This window comes from Canis lupus, chromosome 10, assembly GCF_011100685.1.
Source record: "Canis lupus familiaris isolate Mischka breed German Shepherd chromosome 10, alternate assembly UU_Cfam_GSD_1.0, whole genome shotgun sequence".
NCBI lineage: Eukaryota > Metazoa > Chordata > Mammalia > Carnivora > Canidae > Canis > Canis lupus.
In genome coordinates this window covers 34469348-34490394 of record NC_049231.1, presented here as the reverse complement: position 1 = coordinate 34490394, position 21047 = coordinate 34469348, and the positions used below count along the sequence as shown (strand labels likewise).

The window sequence follows — 21047 nt, the reverse complement described above, 5'->3', positions numbered from 1 at the left end:
AGTTTTGAGAGTCCTTTATATATCCTAGTCTTTTATCAGATATATGGGTTTTTTTTTTTTTAAGATTTTACTTATTTATTCATGAGAGACACACAGAGAGAGGCAGAGACACAGGCAGAGGGAGAAGCAGGCTCCACACAGGGAGCCTGATGCGGGACTTGATCCTGGGTCTCCAGAATCAGGCCCTGGGCTGAAGGCGGCGCTAAACCACTGAGCCACCTGGGCTGCCCCAGATATATGGTCTGCAAATATTTTCTCCCACTCTGCAGCTTGGCTTATTATCCTTTTAATAAGGTCATTCACAGAACAAAAATTTTATTTGATGAAGTCCAATTTATCCATTTTTCCTTTTATGGATCCTGCTTTTGTTGTCAAGTCTGAGAAATCTTTGCCTAGCCTTAAATCCTGAGAATTTTCTCTATTTTTCTAAAAGTTTTATAGTTTTACATTTCATATATAAAAGTGTGATCAACGTTGAGTTTATTTTTCCATAAAGACTTAGGTTGAGGTTTATTTCTTTGTCTATGGATGTCTAATTGTTTCAGCACCATTTGCTGAAAGGGCTAATTCTTTCTCCAATGCACCTGTCTCAAAAATGAGCTGAACATATTTGTGTGGGTCCACCTCTGGCCTGTCTATTCAGCTGTACTGATCTACATATCTATCCCTCCACCAATACCACAGAGTCTTGATCACTGTAGCCATATGAATCAGCTTGACATCAGGTAGATTGATCCTTCCCCCTTTATTTTTATTTTTCAAATCTGTTAAAGCTATTCTTTCTTTTCCTTTGCATATAAATTTTAGAATACTATCTACAAAAAATCTGGAGTTTAAAAATTCTGTTAAACCCATATATCAATTTGGGGAAAGTTGACATTTTCATTAAGTTGAATCTTCCAAATGAATATGGCATGACTCTTTATTTAGATCATCTTTGGTTACTTTCACCTGGGTTTTGCAGCTTTCAGCATGTAGGTCCTGTATATATTCTGTTAGATTTACAGATGTACTTATTTTCTGAGAAATGTTATTGTATCTTTAATTTCAATGTTCACTTAATCATTGCAGCACATAGAAATAGAATGTATTTTTTTGATGTACTGTGTATTCTGGGACCTTGCTGAATTCATGTGTCAGTTCTAGGAGCTTTCTTTGTAGATTTTTTGGGATTTTCAAAGTAGGTAATCACATCATCCGTAAATAGCAGCAGTTTTAGTTTTTCCTTTCCAATCTGTAGGCCTTTTTTTTCTTGCCTTATTGCACTATGTTCAATAAAGGTAACAAATGCAGACATCCTTACCTTGTACCTGGTCTTAGGAAAAAGACACTCATATTTCTCCATAAGTAAAATGTTGAGGAAATTCCACTCTATTTCTAATTATCTGAGAGTTTTGTTTTGTTTTAATTTATGATAGTCACAGAGAGAGAGAGAGAGAGAGAGAGAGAGAGAGAGAGAGAGGCAGAGACACAGGCAGAGGGAGAAGCAGGATCCATGCACCGGGAGCCCGACGTGGGATTCGATCCCGGGTCTCCAGGATCGCGCCCTGGGCCAAAGGCAGGCGCTAAACCACTGCGCCACCGAGGGATCCCTCTGAGAGTTTTTTTTTTTTTTTTTTTTTTTTTTTTACCATGAATGAGTCGTTGAATTTTGTCAAATGCTTTTTCTGCATCAGTTGATATTATCATGTGATTTTCTTCTTTAGCCTGTTAATATGGCAAATTACATTATTTTTCAAATATGGAGCCAAGCTCGCTTCCCTCACTTGTTCATGGTGTATAATTCATTTTATATATTGCTGAATTCTACTTGCCAGTATTTTGTCCAGGATTTTTTCTTTTATCTATACAGAGGAGATTAATCTGTAGCTTTAAAAAATTATATTGTTTCTGGTTTTGTATCTGAGTAGTAACTAGCTTCTTAAAAAGAAAAGTGTTCCCTCCTTTTCAATTTTCCAGATAAGCTTATGTAGAATGTGTTAATTCTGCTTAAAATATTTGATAGAAATTACAGGCAAAACTAATTGGGCCTGAAGATTTAGCTTTTAGTTTTTAAAATTACATATTCAATTTCCTTAGTAGGTATAGAGCTGTTCAAATGATTTATTTCATTTGTGTTCTTTGTAGTAGTTGTTTCTCAAGGAAGTAGTCCACTTTGTGTAAGTTGTAAAATGTACGTGTGCAGAGTTGTTTGTAGTATTCCTTTATTATCCTTTCGATGTCTCTGGGTCTCTAGTGATATTCCCCATTTCATCCTGGTTTTTCCTTGTTTTTTGGGGTTCTTTTTTTTTTTGGTAATATTGCTAGAGATTGTCGGTTTTAATGATCTTTCCAAAGAACCAATTATTTGTTTAATCAGCTTTTTCTCGTTCTGCTGTTTTCAATTGCACTGAAATTTTTGCTTTTATCTTTATTATCCTTCTGCTTGCTTTTGGTTTATTTTGTTCTTCTTTTTCTGAGTTTGAGATGAGAGCTTCGATTAAGATTTTCTTCCTTGTTCTAATATCCATCTATAAATGTCCATCTCTGTATTGCTTTACCCGTGACTCAAAAATTCTGGTTACATTTTCATTTTCATCCAGTTCAATGTTTTGTGTGACTTTTTTGAGGCTTCCCCTTTGAACATGGATTATCTAAAGGTATGCTGTTTAGTTTCCAGTATTTGGAAGTTTTCCTGTTTTCTTTCTGTTACTGATTTCTAGTTTGATTACATTGTAATCAGAAAACATACTCTGAATGACTTCAATATTTTAAGCTTGTTGAGGTTTGGTTTACGGCCCAGGTTATGGTCTACTTTGGTATATGATCTATGACAGTGTAAACTGAATGTGTATGATGCTGTTTTGGGGAGGGGAATGTTCTATAAATGTCAATTAGATTCTGTTTGGCTGATGGTATTGTTGAGTCCTTCTATGTCCTTGCTGATTTTCTATCTATTTGTTCTATCAATTGTTAAGAGTATTGAAGACTCTAATTATGGATTTTTCTTTCTCCTTTCAGTTCTATCAGGGGCTCTTATTATTAACCAACAAAATGAAAGTCCTGGCACCCTACGTGCCCTTCTCTGATAACACCCTGGCTGAAGTGCTGGAGTACATCACTATAGCCTCTCTTCCTCCCCAGATTTATTGAGGTATAACTGAAAAAACCGTAGTATATGTAAAGTGTATAACATGATGATTTGATATTCATATACCATTGTGAAAGGAGTCCCACCATCAAGTTAATTCACACATCCATCCAACTCACGTTACCTCTTTCTTTGGTTAAAATGCTTACGACTTTTTGTCTTATTTAGCAATTATCAACTATACAGTACAGTATTATCAACTATAGTCACCATGCTATACACTAAATCCTCAGAACTTATTCATCTTATAACTGAAAGTTTGTACCTTTTAACCAACCTCTCTCCATTTCCCCCATCCCCCAGCAAGTACCATTTTACTGTTTCTGTAAGTTTGACTTTTTTTTTTTAAGATTCCACATATAAGTGATATGCAATATTTGTCTTTCTCCATCTGATATACTTTACTTAGCATAATGCCCTTCACGTACATCCATGTTCATTAAAGCCTCTTGAGGTTGAAGTCTAAGACCCAAACTGAACCTTTGCTGCCCTGGGTGTGTGGATGAGGCCAGTCTTTTCTGTCATGGTTGGCTAGAGTAGAACAATTCTTGTCTACAAGGTTTCTATCTTGCTAGATTGCCATTTTCCTAATCATTTTGCTAGCGAGAACACGCTTTTCTTGTTTACACCTGTTGGCATTCCCAGGTTGCTGGCTTCTTTAGCTCCAAATCAGGGATATATGAAGCAAAAAGGGCCTAGACAGGCTTTCTTCTTTCTACCTTTCATGGAATCTCCTTATGTTTATTTTATACAAAGTTTCCAGGGTTTTGTTTTGTTGTTGTACTTAATGGGCAGAATAGGTAAACATACATTTTACAGCTTCCCAGAAATCAAAATGCCTTTACATCAGAGGAAGTGCTAGTGCCTTCCTGAGATCACAGCTATGTTAAAAAGAGATATTTTATCTTCAGTAAAATTCTAAAATGATAGCTATGCTTCATAAGTAAAGACAAACATGCTGTTGCCTTCCTAGCTTTGTGAATTGAGAAACTGATAACAAAAATTAGTCTAACATTGATACTGCCCTCTTACCTTTTCTTTGCACTTTTAAAACATTGACATTTTGTCCACAAAACTTCAACAAAGCCTCCCTTTTCTCTCTGACCAGTCTACCTTCCATATCAGAAAATAGCCCTAACTCAGAGTTCCATGGTTAGAAATACAGCTTAGGTATTGCATCATTCCCCATGAGTTCTGAAACACACACAGCAGTATAGTAATAAAGGAATACTGGAGAGCTATACTATCTCATATTTCAAAGGAGTATTTTCAGCATTGCAATAATACTATCTTCATCAAACATAATAGGATCTCAGGGTTTGGCAGACATCAGCTTTCAATAATATTCTAATGATCAGTATAAATTTACCTAGGAATAACTAGCAGTAATTCCAAAGGTATTAGCTCAGTTTACTTACGTTTCTTTTAGATGTTTGGGTAGCTAACAGTAATCTCATTTTATAGAATCTTATAACAGAGTAAGTCTATGGATAATCCAAGATACGCATACAGCATGTTATACAGAGAACAGGATTTACACAAAAGACAGGGCTCTGCCATTTACAAGCTGTACATTCTTGCGCAAATCATTTAAAACTATTTCCTTATTTTTAGTGAGGGAAGAAAAGACAAAGAGCTTAGACTAGGATATTCCAATTCTGAATCTTAGGATTTAAAACTCTGTTTGATTATCAAAATTCAGGAATCTTTATAACAAAGTAGTTTATTTCACTCATTCATTCAACAAGGAATTACTGAATGTCTGTTCTATGTAAAGCATTATGCTGAGTTTTTGGACTGAGACCTATTTAAGTGGGACCAAAGATTATGTGGCCTAACTATCCCAACCCAACTCCATTTACTAGTAGTAAGGGCACTTACATAACTTTAGATTCAAAGTTCTCAAACTTGAGCCCACATCAAAATTACCAGAAATGCTTATAAACACAGTTTGCTGGACCTCACCCTAAGTTTCAGCTATGGTAGAGTCTGAGAATTTGCGTATCTAAGTTCCCAGATGATGCGGATGCTACTGGTCTAGGGAGCACACTTTGAGAAACACAGACTGAGATAAACAAAAAGACCATGGAGGGGCCAAGTCCTATATGTAAGGAGTCACTACACTAAAGGATGTTCTTGCCTCTTATGCATACTTTTCCATCTCCACTTTCCTTGAAACAATATCCACTCCCTCTCACTTGAGAAGCAGTTAAATTCCTACTCTTTGTGCTTCTAGTGAAATTACTGATCTTTATTTTATCTCTCTAGTCACATTGACTTGTCCCAGAGGTAAGCACATGACCAAAGACAAGCCAACTAAAGAGTTCTTCCTTAGATTTTTCCAAACCAAAGAGAAAGAATGGCTCATTTTTTTCCCTTTCTAAAACAAACTAAAAGGATAGGACCTCACAACTGTCAGGGTCTATATGCAATATGAGAGAATGTGGGCAACAAACAAAATGGAAATTGAAATGAGAGACAGAGAGAAGATAAGCATAAAATTAAGTCTTTGATCTAGTTATATCTGAGGTAGGCTGCACATCTATTCTTCCCAGTTACAAAAGACAATACATTCTTTTTTTTATTGCTTAAATTAAGTGGTTAATTGGGTTTCAATTTCTTACAACAGAAAATTCTGACTCACAGAAGGTGACCCAAAGATATGTCCCCAATAAATGAGGATAGAGTACAGTAACTAGTTAAAAGTTGTCTTGGGGGACTCCTGGGCAGCTCAGAGGTTGAGCATCTGCCTTCGGTTCAGAATGTGATCCCTTGGAGCCGGGACCAAGTCCCACATCGGGCTCCCTGCATGAAGCCCTCTGCCTATGTCTCTGACTCTCTCTTTCTGTGTCTCTCATGAATAAATAAATAAAATCTTTAAAAATAAATAAATAAAAGCCACCTTGTAAGTCAGCCACTCGTCAGTTGTGTGACCTAAGCAAATAACTTAGTTATCTAAGCCTTGTACATAAAATGGAAATAACACAGCCTACCTCAGTGTTCTCATAAACATCAGATGAGATAACTCACACAATGTACCAACAGAGAATGTTCAATGAATGCTACTTGTTAATATTTACTGAACATTGATCTCCCAGCTACTATAATTGTGCTTCACATGCTAGTTTATGAAGTTCTTTAATTTAGGGCCCAGGATGAATAAAGTGATGTTGTAAGGCATGAGCTCACAAAGGTAGTTTAGACTGGAACAAAAGCTTATTCCTTGTGGTAAGCTTGAACATGCTTGAACATGAAAGAGCATTTCACATCCTTACTGGTTTTTTTGGTAGTTCAGTAGATTCCTATAGCACTCTTTTTACCTCTAAAGGTACTTAAGCGTTCAGTCACGCATTTTAGTTATAATCCATGTATTTATATTTCCCACAACTACAGAAAGGCATCAACTTTGGGGTAAAAACTCATATAGTGTTAACAATATAGAGAAAATATCTGACGAAATTCAACATCCATTCGTGATTTTTAACAGAAATCTTAGTAAACTAAAATTTTAAAATGTTCCTAACATGATAAATATTACAAAAATCAATAGCAAATCCCATACTTCATGAGAAACTGTTGAAAGCTTTCTCTTTGAGATCTGGAACAAGACAAGCCTGTTCTCATCACTTTTATTTTATAGTGCTTTGGAAGTTCTAGTCAGTACAGAATGGCAAATAAATAAATAAATAAATAAATAAATAAAGTTTAGAAAGAAATAAATACTGTCATTATTCACTGAAAATATGGTTTTGATAAAATAATTCCAAAAGAATTTACATATGTTATTAATATTAGTAAGCGATTCTAGCAAAGTTGCTAGCTACAGGGTCAATACACATACACACATAAACAGAAAATAAATTTTTTAAAGAACTATACATTTACAATAGCATAAAAAGTATCAAATAACTAGAAATAAGTCTAACAAAAAATGTAAAAGATACAGATCTTTTATTAATCTTTTTAATCGATCAGAAACGATTAAACATTAGAGAGAGAAATTAAAGATGATCTAAATAAATGAAGAACGCTATTCCATATACATGTATCAGAAGAGTCGGAATTATAAAGAGTCAGTTCTCTTCCTAATTATCTGTAGATTCAATGCAATCTGAATCACAATTTCAACAACTTTTTTTGTGGAAATTGACAAGCTTTTATACTAAAATGTATGTGAAAGTGAAAAGGGAAAAGAATAACCAAAGCACTCTGAGGAAGAACATGGAGAACATTCTCTACCAGATATTAAGATGGTGTGGTATTCATGCTAAGCAACATAAATACACCAAAGTAGTACAATAGAGAGCCCTGAAACACATCTGCACACAAATGGGTACTTGATTTATAACAAAGATTTTGGTTATATAATAGAGCAGACACAACTGGAAATCCATGTGGAAAGAAAAGAAACAAAACAATCCCTACACCTCACACTCTATAAAAAATTATTCCAGGAAGAGAATGATCTAAATGTAAGAGTCAAAACAACAAAGCTTATTTAAAAAGGTAATTTAAGGGACTATTTTAATTATCACAGAGTATGAAAAGATTTCTTAAGCAGGAAACAAAAAGTACAAACCATAGAAAAGTAGGAAAAAAGGCACTATCTCAAAATTAAGAATTTCTGCTCATTAAAGTACACCACTGAGAGTAAAAAGGTAAGCCATAGAGAAGGGAAAGAGATTTTTAATACATATAACTAAAGGATTTGTGTCCAGAACACACAAATAACACAAATCAGTAAGAAAAAAATCTAAAAATCAAATAAGAAAATGAGCAAAAAAACCTTTACCAGTAACGTCCAAATAAATGGTCAGTAAATATTATTAATCATGAGGGAAAGCCCCATTAAAACCACTACACGTATACCAGAATTTCTAAAAAGACTGCCAATAACTTGTTATACATAAGAATACAGAGCAATGAGACCTTTCATACGCAGCTAATTAATCTGTAAATTGGTACAACCATTTCACATATACTAAATTTAAATACCTGTATATCCTAAGGCCCAGAAATTCCATTTCTACATGTGTATACAACAGAAATGAATGCATATGTGCACCCAGAATCTGAAAACACCAATGACCTCAATATCCATCAATAGCAGAATATAGTGATATACTCATAATTGGATTAATATATAGCAATAAAAATAAATGAACTATCTTTTCATAAAACTTGCATAATGTTGAGCAAAAAAAAAAGCCAAACACAGAATATATATTCTACACTTTACTGTATAAAGTTTTAGAAGAATTAAGTAAAACCAAACAATGGTGTTTAATGATACACATTTAAAAAGACAAAGAAGTATGAATCATAAAATCAGATTATTGATTACCTTTGGTGATGGGGAATAAAACCAATCACAAGAGAACAAAAAGAATAATGAAATACTGCTAAGATTCTGTTTCTTGATGATAGTTCTATGATTGCTTGTGTCATCAAAATTCACTGAGCTGTACATTTTTGGTTTTTATACTGTATATTAAATTTCACAATTAAAAAGTTTTAAAAATATTCAAATTAAATCTTTCAAAACATGTTTTCATAATTTTTAACACTAAGTTAATATATTTTTTCAGATTTTATTTATTTATTCATGAGAGACACAGAGAGAGAAAGAGAGAGGCAGAGACACAAGGCAGAACGAGAAGCAGGCTCCATGCAGGGAGCCTGATGCGGGACTCGATCCCAGGTCTCCAGGATCACACCCTGGACTGAGGCGGCACTAAACCGCTGAGCCACCTGGGTTGCCCAACACTAAGTTAATATTATAAATCAATAATGCATATGTTATCTCAAATAGTATCAAGAAATAAGTAAACATTACGAGAAGAAGATACATAAGCTACATAAATATTCTAATAGTCTATATGCTAACATTCTTATAGATGTTATTTTAGAGCTAAATATTGAATGTTTCTTCAGAATAATTATCAAGAAAAAGTGTCAACCAGAAACAGCTTACTCATTTTAGCAGTCGTGATACTATTGTAATAACCTGAAACAATTATATTTCAAGTGGACAGATAGATTTGGTTCTCTGTTAGTGTTATAGTCCATTCAAAAATTCAATATACTTTCATCCTCCCTCACTCTAACTTATCTCCCTCTTATTAAAATCCACAAAAATCTCCCCATCTCAGTATCTTTAAATTAATTATATCTGAAGTTTCTATTTTCCCCAACATTTTTGTACTGATGTATAATTAATGTACAATGTTAGTTTCAGATGTACAATGATTCCATAATTCTATAAATTACTCAGTGTTCATCAAGATAAGCGTATTCTTAATCCCCTTTATCTATTTCACCCAATTTCCCTACCCATTTTCCCTCTGGTAACCATCAGCTTATTCTCTATATTTAAGAGTCTGTTTTTTGTCTCTTTTTTTTTGGTATATTTTGTTTCTTAAATTCCACATATGAGTGAAGTCATATGGTATTTGCTTTCTCTGACTTATTTCACTTAGCATTATGCCCTCTATGTCCACCCATGTTGTTGCAAATGGCAAGATTTCATTCTTTTTCATGGCTGGAGAGTATTCCATTGTGTGTATGGTTCTTTTAACCATTCACCCATCAATGGACACTTGGGTTGCTTCCATATCTTGGCTATTGTAAATAATGGTACAATAAACATAAGGGTGCATATAGCTTTTCAAATTAGTGTTTTCCTTTTCTTTGGGTAAATATCATAATGGAATTATTGGATCATATGGCATTTCTATTTTCTAATTTTTTAAGGAACCTCCATACTATTTTCCGCAATGGCTGTACCAATTTGCATTCCCACCAGTACTACAAGAGAGTTCCTTTTTCCCCACCGAAACTTGTTATTTCTTGTGTGTTTGATTTTAGCCATTCTGCCAGGTATAAGGTGATATCTCATGGTGGTTTTGATTTGCATTTCATGTGTCTGTTGGCCATCTGTATGTCTTCTTCAGAAAAATACTAAAGTCCCCTGCCCATTTTTATTCAGATTATTTGTGGTTTTAGGTGTTGAGTTGTATAAGCTTTTCATATCCTTTGGATATTAATCTTGTGTTGGACATATCATTTGAAAACATCTCCCATTCAGTTGCCTTTTTGTTTTGTTGATGGTTTCCTTCACTGCGCAAAAGCTCTTTATTTTAGTGAGTCCAATAATTAAATATTGCTTTTGTTTTCCTTGTCTGACGAGACATACCTAGAAAAATGTTTCTCTGGCCAATGTCAGAGAAAATACTGCCTGTGCTCTCTCCTAGGAGTTTTATGGCCTCAGGTCTTACAGTTAGGTCTTTGATCCATTTTGAGTTTATTTTTTTGTATGGTGTGAGAAAGTGGTCCGGTGGTCCAGTTTCATTCTTCTGCATGTAGCTTTCACACCTTTTGTTGAAGAGACTGTCTTTTCCCAATTGTATATTCTTGCCTCTTTTGTCATAGATCAATTGACCATATAAGCATGGATTTGTTTCTGGGTTCTCTATTCTGTTCCATTAATGTAGGTGTCTATTTTTAGCACCATTCTATTCTTTTTCTTAAGTAAATTCTATACCCAAAGTGGAGCTTAAACTCACAACCCCAAAATCAAGAGTCACATGTTCTTCTGACTGTGCCAGCCAGGGGACCCCGGTGTTTTGATTACTACAGCTTTGTAATGTATCTTTTTTTGTTGTTGTTGTATCTTAAAATATATATCTTAAAATCTGGAATTGTGATTACCATCTTTGTTCTTCTTTTTCAAGGTTGCTTTGGCTATTCAGAGTCTTTGTGTTTCCATACAAACACTTTAGTACTATTTGTTCTAGATGTCTGAAAGATGCTGTTGGTATTTTGATAGGGATTGCATTAGATCTTTAGATTGCTTTGGGTAGTATGGATACTTTAACAATATTGGGTCTTCCAATCCATGAGCATGGAACATCTTTCTATTTGTGTCATCTTAAATTTCTTTTACCAATATTTTATAGTTTTCAGAGTATAGGTCTTTTACCTCCTTGGTTCTTTAAAATTGGTATTTTATTATTTTTAGTACAAGTGTAAATGAGACTGCTTTCTTCATTTCTCTTTCTGCTATTTCATTATTAGTGTATAGAAGTGCAATAGACTTGTTATTATTTTTGTATTCTCTGACTTTACTGAATTCATTTATCAATAGTAGTATTTTTGGTGGAGTCTTAAGGATTTTATATATATGGTATCATATCATCTGCAAATAGTAAATATTTTACTTCTTCCTTACCAATGTGGATGCCTTCTTTTTCTTGACTGATTACTGTAAAAATTCAATATACATCTTAAGATGGTTCTTTTCATATCCTTTCTCCAACTGATGGTGGAAAAATTGTTTCTATTTATGTATATTTTCCATTTAAATAAAAATGTTATCCTTTAAAAAGTTTTTTGGTGTCATAAATGACCTGAGATTTCTTTTAGGCACAAGCAATGAAAGACAAGGCACATAAATGTTATCCTATCTAACACTTTTCCAAAGCCAATCTTTCTCTGATTGTTGAATGAAAACTGGTAGTAACAGAATGCTACATTTTAACAACTTACTACATTAGAAAGATAATTATATAATAAGTAACTCTGTAACCATACTACATTAAGAATTCCTACAAATCAATAAGAAGCATATACATTTTCAAAATGGATAATAGATACAAAAAGGTAACTCGTATAAGAAATATTCACAGAAGAGGTAAGAATAGCCAATAGACATATGAAAACATGCTAAACATTAATAATAATTAAAGAATGTTAATTAATTTATGAAAACATTTCCCTATCAATTAACAAAAATGAAAATGATCAAAATATTCAATACTGACTAGGACATGGAAAAATAAAAGTATTTCTATACTAACGGTAGGAGTATAAATATTTGGTGCAATCTTTTTGAAAGTTAATCTGATGGTATCCATAAAATTATAAACCCATGCACCTACCCTAATCCCCAGAAATCCCATTCTTAAAATCTATCCTATGAAAATATTAGTGTAAGTGTATAATGATATATTTATAAGGGTATTCATTATAGCACTAGCATGGGAGAGTATTGAATACATTTTAGTATGTTCATACAATGGAATATCAAGCTCTCATTTTAAAACGTAGAACATCTTTGTTATTAGTTTGGAAAGATGTCTAAGATATATTATTAAGCAATTAAAATAAGTGGCAGAAAAATATATATAGCACTTCACTTTTATTTCTGAAAAAGAAACTGTACATAGGTATATATGTAAGCATAGAAAAATATCGGCAAGTAAACACACAAACTCTTAACCTATGGAGGGGAAGAGAATTTGGTTTGAAGAGGAGGAAGAGGGAAGATTTTTTATCTTTTATTTAATACTTTGCATTGTTTGAATTCATTTTTAACAAGTATATGTTTTATTTTAAAGATAAAGAAGTATTTAAATATAATATTTATTGGGTTTTGCATTGTACCCATGTTGGGGTTACTTTATCATTGTACTTTTTCATGAAGTGTCACTTGACAGAATGAGACTATTCTCTCAGAACCTCTAAAGGAAAACAAACAAAAACACTAGAAACAACACATTCTCTGCTTGAGTCAGCATTAGTTCATTTCACTGAGGGATAAGTTAAATCTAGAATAGATTTAGAAATCTAGAATGTTTGAGATTAGAAACCTACACAAAGCATTTTCAACAATGAAGACAGTGAAGATAAACAAAGAATCAAACCCACCTGGACTATATCCAAAACCATGCCGGCTGAAACTGTTCCAAAACCAGCTAGTAAAAATGGCACAAGTATTTGCAGTGCCATGACACCACTGGATTCCTTTGGTGATTTCTGGTTTGTTTCCACAATGGCGTCTTCATCCCCTTCACTAGATGCATCTTCATTCTGTAGCATGGCAGCAGCCTCTGCAGTACTCCTTCCATCACAGAACTTGTAGTTGGCATAGTCGTCATACTTGGGGCTGCAGCTTCCTGGTGTGTGCCCATTATTGCCATGAAAAGACTGCTCTGAGAAACTGTGAAACTCCATGTGCTGCTCAGATCGACTGCTAAAAGTCTGTGCTGCTGTTGATAACCCATCTTGCCAAATGCCATTTGCTTTTTTGTGTCTATCTTCCTGGTTTTTCTGGTAAATTACTGGAACCATACTCAACAATAAATTTAAAAACTTATCAGACTGAATTGTATTTAAGCTTAAAGTCCAGTCTACTAAACCTCCTCCACTACTTGGACCACTACTTATGTCATTAGTAATAGATCTTCCTTTGCTATTAGTCATATTGTCATCGCAAAAGACCCTGTACTCCTTAGACCTCAAGCTTTGTACACCATTGTAGGTAAATCAGAACCACACAAATGCTGGTTTGAATTAAGATGTTGCCTTCATTTTGTAGGAAATAACGTTTCTACTAAGAAAAGGTGTATAGAAGTTCCACAGAGGGACTGGATCTGAAAAGAAGAAAATAAAATAATTTTTTAAAAAAATCAGATTAACTATCTTGATACTTAAGATTCTCATATAAAACACTTATGTTCTTAAACCAACCCTAAGGTAATGACACTATGCTTCGTGGGCTTAACACATAATTGTTTTGAGCCATACAGCTACTTTCTAAACAGAAATAAAGTACAGAACTTTGTGCTCAAATCTTTGTTAAAAGTGTTTATCTTTAATAAATATATTTTTTAAAGATTTATTTATTTATTCATGACAGACAGAGAGAGAGGCAGAGACACAGGCAGAGGGAGAAACAGACTCCATGCTGGGAGCCCAACTCGGGACTTGATCCCAGGACTCCAGGATCGCGCCCTGGGCCAAAGGCAGGCACCAAACCACTGAGCCACCCAGGGATCCCCCTAAAAGTGTTTATCTTTGCATACTTTACATAATTGATACCTATGTAAAGCCATCAAGTCTCTGCAATTCTACAGAGAACAAATTTATTAAATAAAGTGATGGCTTCTGGGGTGCCTGGGTGGCTCAGTCGGTGAAGCAACCAACTCTTGGTTTCAACTCAGGTCATGATTTCCAGGGTCAGGAGTTGGAGCCCTGCTGCAGGCTCTGCTCAGCTGGGAGTCTGCTGGAAGATTCTGTCTTTCTCTCTCTCTCTCTCTCTCTCTAAAATAAATGAATAAATCTTTAGTGATGGCTTCTATTACTATACAGAGGTCTCAGAATCAAATTGTTACAACTCTTTACATATGTCAGTATATAATAAGTAGTAAAGAATATGGCATTATATTTAAATGTTAAATAATAAACTTACTTTATTTACAACTTAATGTATCATATAATTCATCAAAATGTTATTTTTATTAAAACATGAGGAGACAATGCTAATGTTTGCCATAAAAATATTTGGTAAATATTCTGAACACTGCTTAGGGCATTTATTTCATATATAAAAATAGGTTGCAATCATATTTGTACAACTCATTACAACTGATTTAGGAATATCTACAAAATAACTACAAAGAAAAGGAGCTACAGATACTCACTAAATGTTCTACTTTGCAAGCCAACCAAAAGAAAGCTTACAATGCACTTACTACTTAATGCTCTTCTCAAAGTCCGCTCTGACCCCCAATCCCAGAGTAGGCTTCTGAGTGGCTGGCCAGCAACCAAATCCTCTCTAAAGACTCTGAAATCAAGGGACACAGACACATACTGTAGCTAGTTTGACAGTGATAGGCACTGAAGCTGCAAGGTCATATACCACCCACCCAGGTAGAGAGCCTGACTATTTGGACAGCTGCTGCCAGAGCTACACAGGCTTTCAAAGGGATCCACTGCAATGGGTCTAAAGGCCTCAGGTCAGGAACATCCAGGTCTGCCTTGTACTTCCAAGAGCATCGAGATCAAGAAATTGGCACTTATTTGATAACAGATAGGTGTTCTCACTGCCCAACTGCACTGCCACCCACCAAGTGAGAACTGATAATTACTACTGCCAGTCACTGCTTTTAATGAAAATTATTACATCCTTCAATGCTTGTTGTCAGTTCCTTACAATGTCCACTCCTTTGATAGGAAGATCAACAGCAAACAGAGGTGTATAGCAAGCAGGTGGTATGGCCTGTCTAATCTATTTCATCATTCACTCATTTTCTTTCCTTCCTTTTTGTGATTATGGAGGAATCCTGGAATCCTACTGAGAAACATTTTAAAACAGATTGTGGGACCCCAGATCTACTACTGACCAGGAATATCTATGTTTCTTTTTAAACTCGCCCAAGGGATTATAGTGCAGACTTCTCGTGGACTTGCCATAAAAATCCAATGAGTAGGGGCACCAGGGTGGCTCAGTTAGTGAGGGTCTGCCTTCAGCTCAGGGCATGACCCCAGGGTCCCAGGATCAGGTCCCACATCAGGCTCCCTGCATGGAGCCTGCTTCTCCCTCTGCCTGTGTCTCTGCCTCTGTGTCTCTCATGAGTGAATAAATAAAATCTTAAAAAAATAATAATTCAATGAATAGATTAAGTACTAGTGGCCATTTTTTGCCATTTGCAGGTTTTCAGTAAACATACATAGCAAGGCAATGTTTAAAGAAAATCAGATGAATGGAACTAACGTCCAGAGTAAAGCAGAGGAGAAACCAAGTAGTCCCAGAAAAAGAAAGACGGCCAGAATAGCTACCCGAGAACTTTCCATGTAATAAGAGGCTCAGCTATACTTCTGGAACTTATGAGGTTCCCAACAGCCTCATATGAGTAGACTGAGTGGCTTTCTGTTCCTTCTACCCATTTGCTTCTTTTTTTAAAGAGTGAGCATTTCACTGCCTCAAAGAGATCTTCAGTTAAATAAAATATAAAACAAACCTCAAAGTGATTGAACTTTAAGATAAGTCTATACTACTGAAGGGCCTGTCATGGATACAGGCAATTTCTTCTTCCTTTTGAAGCAGAATTATCCGGTTGATCAAAATGGAGAGAACTGGGGAAACTTGACCAACTAACACTAGATAGAAAAATGAAAGGAAGAGAAGGTGAAGGGTGGGGAGGAATCTCCCAAGACAAGTCCTCTCCATTAGAATGCTTACAGGGCATGGCTAAGCACACAGTCAACACAGACTTGGCCAAGCGGGATCCAGATGCAAAGAAAGATTCGTACAGCTCATACTTTTGCTCCTAGTATTCTTACTTTGGCACAAGCAATTTGGAAGGTAAGATGGAGAGATGGATATTCAACCAGGGCCTTTGTGCACAGAGACCATGAGGTGGGTCTGAAATCTAGCCCAAGGCTCCATTCATGGGGCTGCCTTGTTCTGGGAGGCACTGTTTTTAAGTTGACACAAATTTCCATTTCCTACGTGAATCTGTTCTTCCTCTATTTCATGCAGTTCAGGTAGGCTTATCAATCAACAGTATCCTACCCTCCAGATCACATGACAAGTGGCTCCAGCAGGACCTAAGTCCTTCCCTGGAATTTTACATTTTTGTTTTCTTACTATTTCCTGAGTGACTACTAGATGCTGGGGTTACACAAAATTAATAAAACAAGCACCATTCCTGCTTCTAATGGATTCTATCTTGTGCTGGGGATGATACACACCATATGAGCAAACAAATAAGATAATCTGTGATAAAGGCTCTAAAGGAAACATTTGATTTAATGAGTGAATAAGTTACTGGGCTACTTTAGAGTGAAAGGCCTCTGGAAGAGTTTTCTCACTTCTCTTTGAAGTGACATCATTCTGAAGCTGCCATTTTATCAAAAGTAGCACCTCAAAAAGTCTCCTCTACCACCACCACCACCACCACTTGAAGGGAAACAGTAGTACTCTACTGCTTTTAAATTTTTAAATTTATTTTATTTTTAATTTGCAACTTCAGGATTTCAAGGTAGGCTATTCTATTAAAGTTCTAAAGATACTGTTTCTCCTCGGCTAGGTCAGTACTACATTAATATAATCTACTAAGTAACTGAAGAATGACATAAAATATTCCCCTGGCATTCTTTACCTTTAAATCCTGAATTCTCTGTGTTACAAAGAAACAAATCTCTAAGAACAAAGAATCTGCTACTTTATTCACTGATGGCCAATATTTGCACAAAATAGAAGTCACAAATTAAAAAAAAAAAAAAATCTGGGGGAGGGGCACCAGGGTGGCTCAGTGGTTGAACATCTGCCTTTGGCACAGGTCATGATCCTGGGGTCCTGGGATCGAGTCCTGCATCCAGGGTCCCTGCTCAGTGGGGAACCTACTTCTCCCTCTCCCTCTGCCCCTCCCCCTACTTGGGCTCACTCACTTGCTCTCTCTCTCTCTCAAATAAAATATTTTTAAAAAATAAAATAAAATTACAAATTTAAAAATCTGGAGCAGTAGAGTACAAGTAGAATGGTTAAAACTGTGTCCTGGGATTTTTTTTCTTCCAAAACTGCAAAATGAAAAAAAAATTATCTATACTATCATCTAATGTCAATGAAAATATGAGGCATGATTCAAAAACCCCAGACTGAGTAGCTGTATCAAATCCTGTCATTTAGCAGTTTTGTTCCAAAGAAGACAACTCTATTTTACTGCCTTACGCCCTTGTTACTCTAAATATGGTTTATGGTCCAGCAGTACTGGTATTACCTGGGAGCTTGTTAGACTTGCAGGCTCTCAGCTCCCATCCCTACCCCCAATCTATGAATCAAAACCTTCACTTTTAATAGCATCCCCAAGTGATTTGTGTACACACACAAGTTTGAGAAGCACCTCCCTACACATTCAAAAAAGAATCTGATTTACTTTCACTACACTCAAAATGAGTCACACTTTCAAATGTGAATAAAGGTATGAGCACTGGTAATACATAAAACATTATTAATGCAACTGTAAATGTTATACCGCCTTGGAAAACAATGGGCATTATCTACTAAAATTAAAGATGTATATGACCCACATTCCAGCAATTCCACCCCAAATTCATTCCCTGAAGAGACTCTTGCACTGTATACCAGAAGACACATAAAGAATACCCTTAGCAGCATTTTCGTGCTAGCAAAAAACTGGAATTAGCTCAAGAGAAAATCTAAATTGTGGGATATTCATACACTGGAATATATGAAGGGTATGATAAACACAAATTTCAAAAGAACGGTTGTATTTGGCTAAGTGGTATAAAAACATACAGGGGGACAGCCCGGGTGGCTCAGCGGTTTAGCGCTGCCTTCAGCCCAGGGCCTGATCCTGGAGACCTAGGATCGAGTCCTGCGTCAGGCTCCCTGCATGGAGCCTGCTTCTCCCTCTGCCTGTGTCTCTGCCTCTCTCTCTGTGTCTCTCAAGAATAAATAAAATATTAAAAAAAAAAAGAACATACAGGGGGCTTCAAAGGTATTGGTTATATTTTTTCAGTTTGATGGTGGATATCTATTTATTACTGTCCTTTACTCATACACGCTACATGAGTGTTTCAGTATGCATGATGTTGTAGACTATTTTACTCCCATTATTGCTGCCCTCCTGTAAGGAATTATCTCCACCTGTTGCCACCTTCCTTGAAGGGACTATGAGAGGATTAGACTTCCTCATCTCCACTGACACCAGAGTTGGCCACGTGACTTGCACTGGCTAACAGAATGACAGCAGCAGAAACACCTATAAGCAGAAGCAGTTCAGCTATGTCTTCTTTTCCTTGTCATGAGACAGGCACGTTCTAGGTTACTGCTGCTTCCTCAAACTGGGTCCTGGGACAAAGATGCGTGCAGAGCCCCAGCTACTGCAGAGCCCCAGCTACTGTAGCCAATCCTCAGCAACTCACAGGCAACATGTAATGTGAAGAAGAAATAAAGCATTGTGGTTGAAAGCCACCACGAGTCTGGAATTATTACCATAACATGATCTATCAAAAGCTACCTAAAAGTGTATCTTTTAAAAAGGACTCTGATATACAGATTCCTGCCTATTTAAGTTTCGGTGAGTCTCTGATCTACTGAGCACTTATGGGTTCCATCTATGGTTAAAGAGTTTTAAAACAGTGGTTTGCAAATATTTAGATCTCATTAACCAGTCAAACTTCCCCTCAAATTTTACCAAGTTAAAAACAATCTTTCCCAAGGGGCACCTGGGTGGCTCAAAAGTTAAGTGTCCAACTCTTGGTTTTGGCTCAGGTTGTGAAACTGAGCCACCCAGAGCTCGATGCTTTGCATGGAATCCACTTTAGATTCTCCATCTCCCTCTGCCCCTCCCCCTGATCGCATGTGCTCTCTCTGTCAGATAAATAAAATCTTTAAAATCAATTGTTCCCACCTCACACCTATTAGAATGGCCATCAACAAGAAGATAAAAGATAACAAATGCTGATCAGAATGTGAAGAAAAGGGAACTTTATGTACTGCCAGCGGATTGTAAATTGGTGTAGCCATTATGGAAAACAGTATGGAGGATCCTCAAAAAATTAAAAATAGAACTACCATATGACCTAGCAATTCCACTTCTGGGAACATATCCAAAGGAAACAAAGGCACTAACTTAAAAAGATATCTGCTCCCCTGTGTTCTGAGCACCATTATTTACAATAGCCAGAATGGAACAACCTAAGTGTCCACTGACAGGTAAGTAGACAAAGAAGTTGTCGTGTGTGTACATATATAATACACACACACACACACACACACACACACACACACTGGAATATTATCCAGCCATAAAAACAAACAAACAAGGAATACCTGCCATCTGCAACAACATGAATGGACTCTGTGCTTTACGAAGGAAGTGAAATAAGTCAAAAAAAGAGAAATGGGAATACCGTATGATCTCATTTATACGTAGAATCTTTTTTAAAAAGAGAAAGACAAAAAAGAAAAGGAAAGAAACCTAACCTCAAAGAAAAAAGATCAAATTTGTGGTTACCAGAGATAGAGGCAGGGGGAACAGATGGGGGAATCTGAGGAAAAAGGTCAGAGTACAAACTTTCTGTTATAAGATACACAAGAACTAGGGATATAATGTGCAACACCAGAACTATAGTTAGCACTGCTGTAGGATATATAAAAGTTGTTAGAAAAGTAAATCTTGGGGATCCCTTGGTGGCTCAGTGGTTTAGCGCCAGCCTTCAGCCCAGGGCGTGATCCTGGAGACCCGGGATCGAGTCCCGTGTCAGGCTCCTTGCGTGGAGCCTGCTTCTCCCTCTGCCTGTGTCTCTGCCCCCCCCCCCATCATGAATAAATAAAATCTTTAAAAAAAAAAAAAAAGTAAAGTAAATCTTAACAGTTCTACCACAAGGAGAAAAAGAATTTTTCCCCTCCTCATTTCTCTTTATTCTATCTATATGGCATAATGGATATTAATTAAATTTATTGTGGCAATTTTTTCATAACATACATAAGTCAAATCTTTATTTTGTAAACCTGAAACTCACCCAGTGATGTATGTCAATTATATTTCAATAAAACTGTTAAAAATGATATATATATACAAAAATCTAAGATTTTTTAAATGATATTTTTCTAAAAATATAAGTGTACTTTTAACACCAAAATGTAAAAGGGGAGGAGCACCCACTGGCTAGGTCAGAAGAGCATGCAACTCTTGATCTCCGGGTCGTGAGTTTGAGTCCCACATGGAAGAAGAGATTACTTAAAATGAGCAAATAAATTAAAACTTAGAAAAATAAAATTAAAAAAAAAAGCACATAGAAGAGGCAAATTCTCAGACTAAAAGACAGCTTTCCATTGAACACATTTAGATGAATCCACTCTATATTCCCTTTGACAGTTTTGTCATGGACAGCACTGGTCTATAGTCATGTCAGCGAGTAACTGACTTTAAGGAAAATAAACTAATACCAGACACTCCTTATGAATTCTACCTCAGTTACAAAAATGAAAAACATGAATGTTCAAATTGCTAGTTTTTAAAACTTAGGAAAAAGCAGTGTATTTTATGTGTGTTGCTTTATTCTTTGTGCTAGAGGAGGTGTTGTTTCATTGCGAAGGTTAAAT

At 35.8% G+C, this 21047-nt stretch overlaps 1 protein-coding gene across 6 annotated transcripts in view; it reads right to left on the bottom strand.

Annotated features, from left to right (window-relative positions):
* The window catches only part of SLC41A2 (solute carrier family 41 member 2), a 119501-nt gene that overhangs the window by 82408 nt on the left and 16046 nt on the right, over positions 1-21047 (bottom strand). For 4 of the 6 annotated variants that reach the window (XM_038550815.1, XM_038550818.1, XM_038550813.1 and 1 more), the window contains 2 exons: positions 14665-14756; positions 12839-13563 (listed from right to left, as the gene is read on the bottom strand). In XM_038550815.1, coding sequence (XP_038406743.1) covers positions 12839-13393 — 555 coding nt within the window. In that variant the 5' untranslated portion in view covers positions 13394-13563; positions 14665-14756. The remainder of the gene's footprint in view (positions 1-12838; positions 13564-14664; positions 14757-21047) is intronic. The other 2 variants (XM_038550817.1, XM_038550816.1) reach the window with 1 other exon arrangement.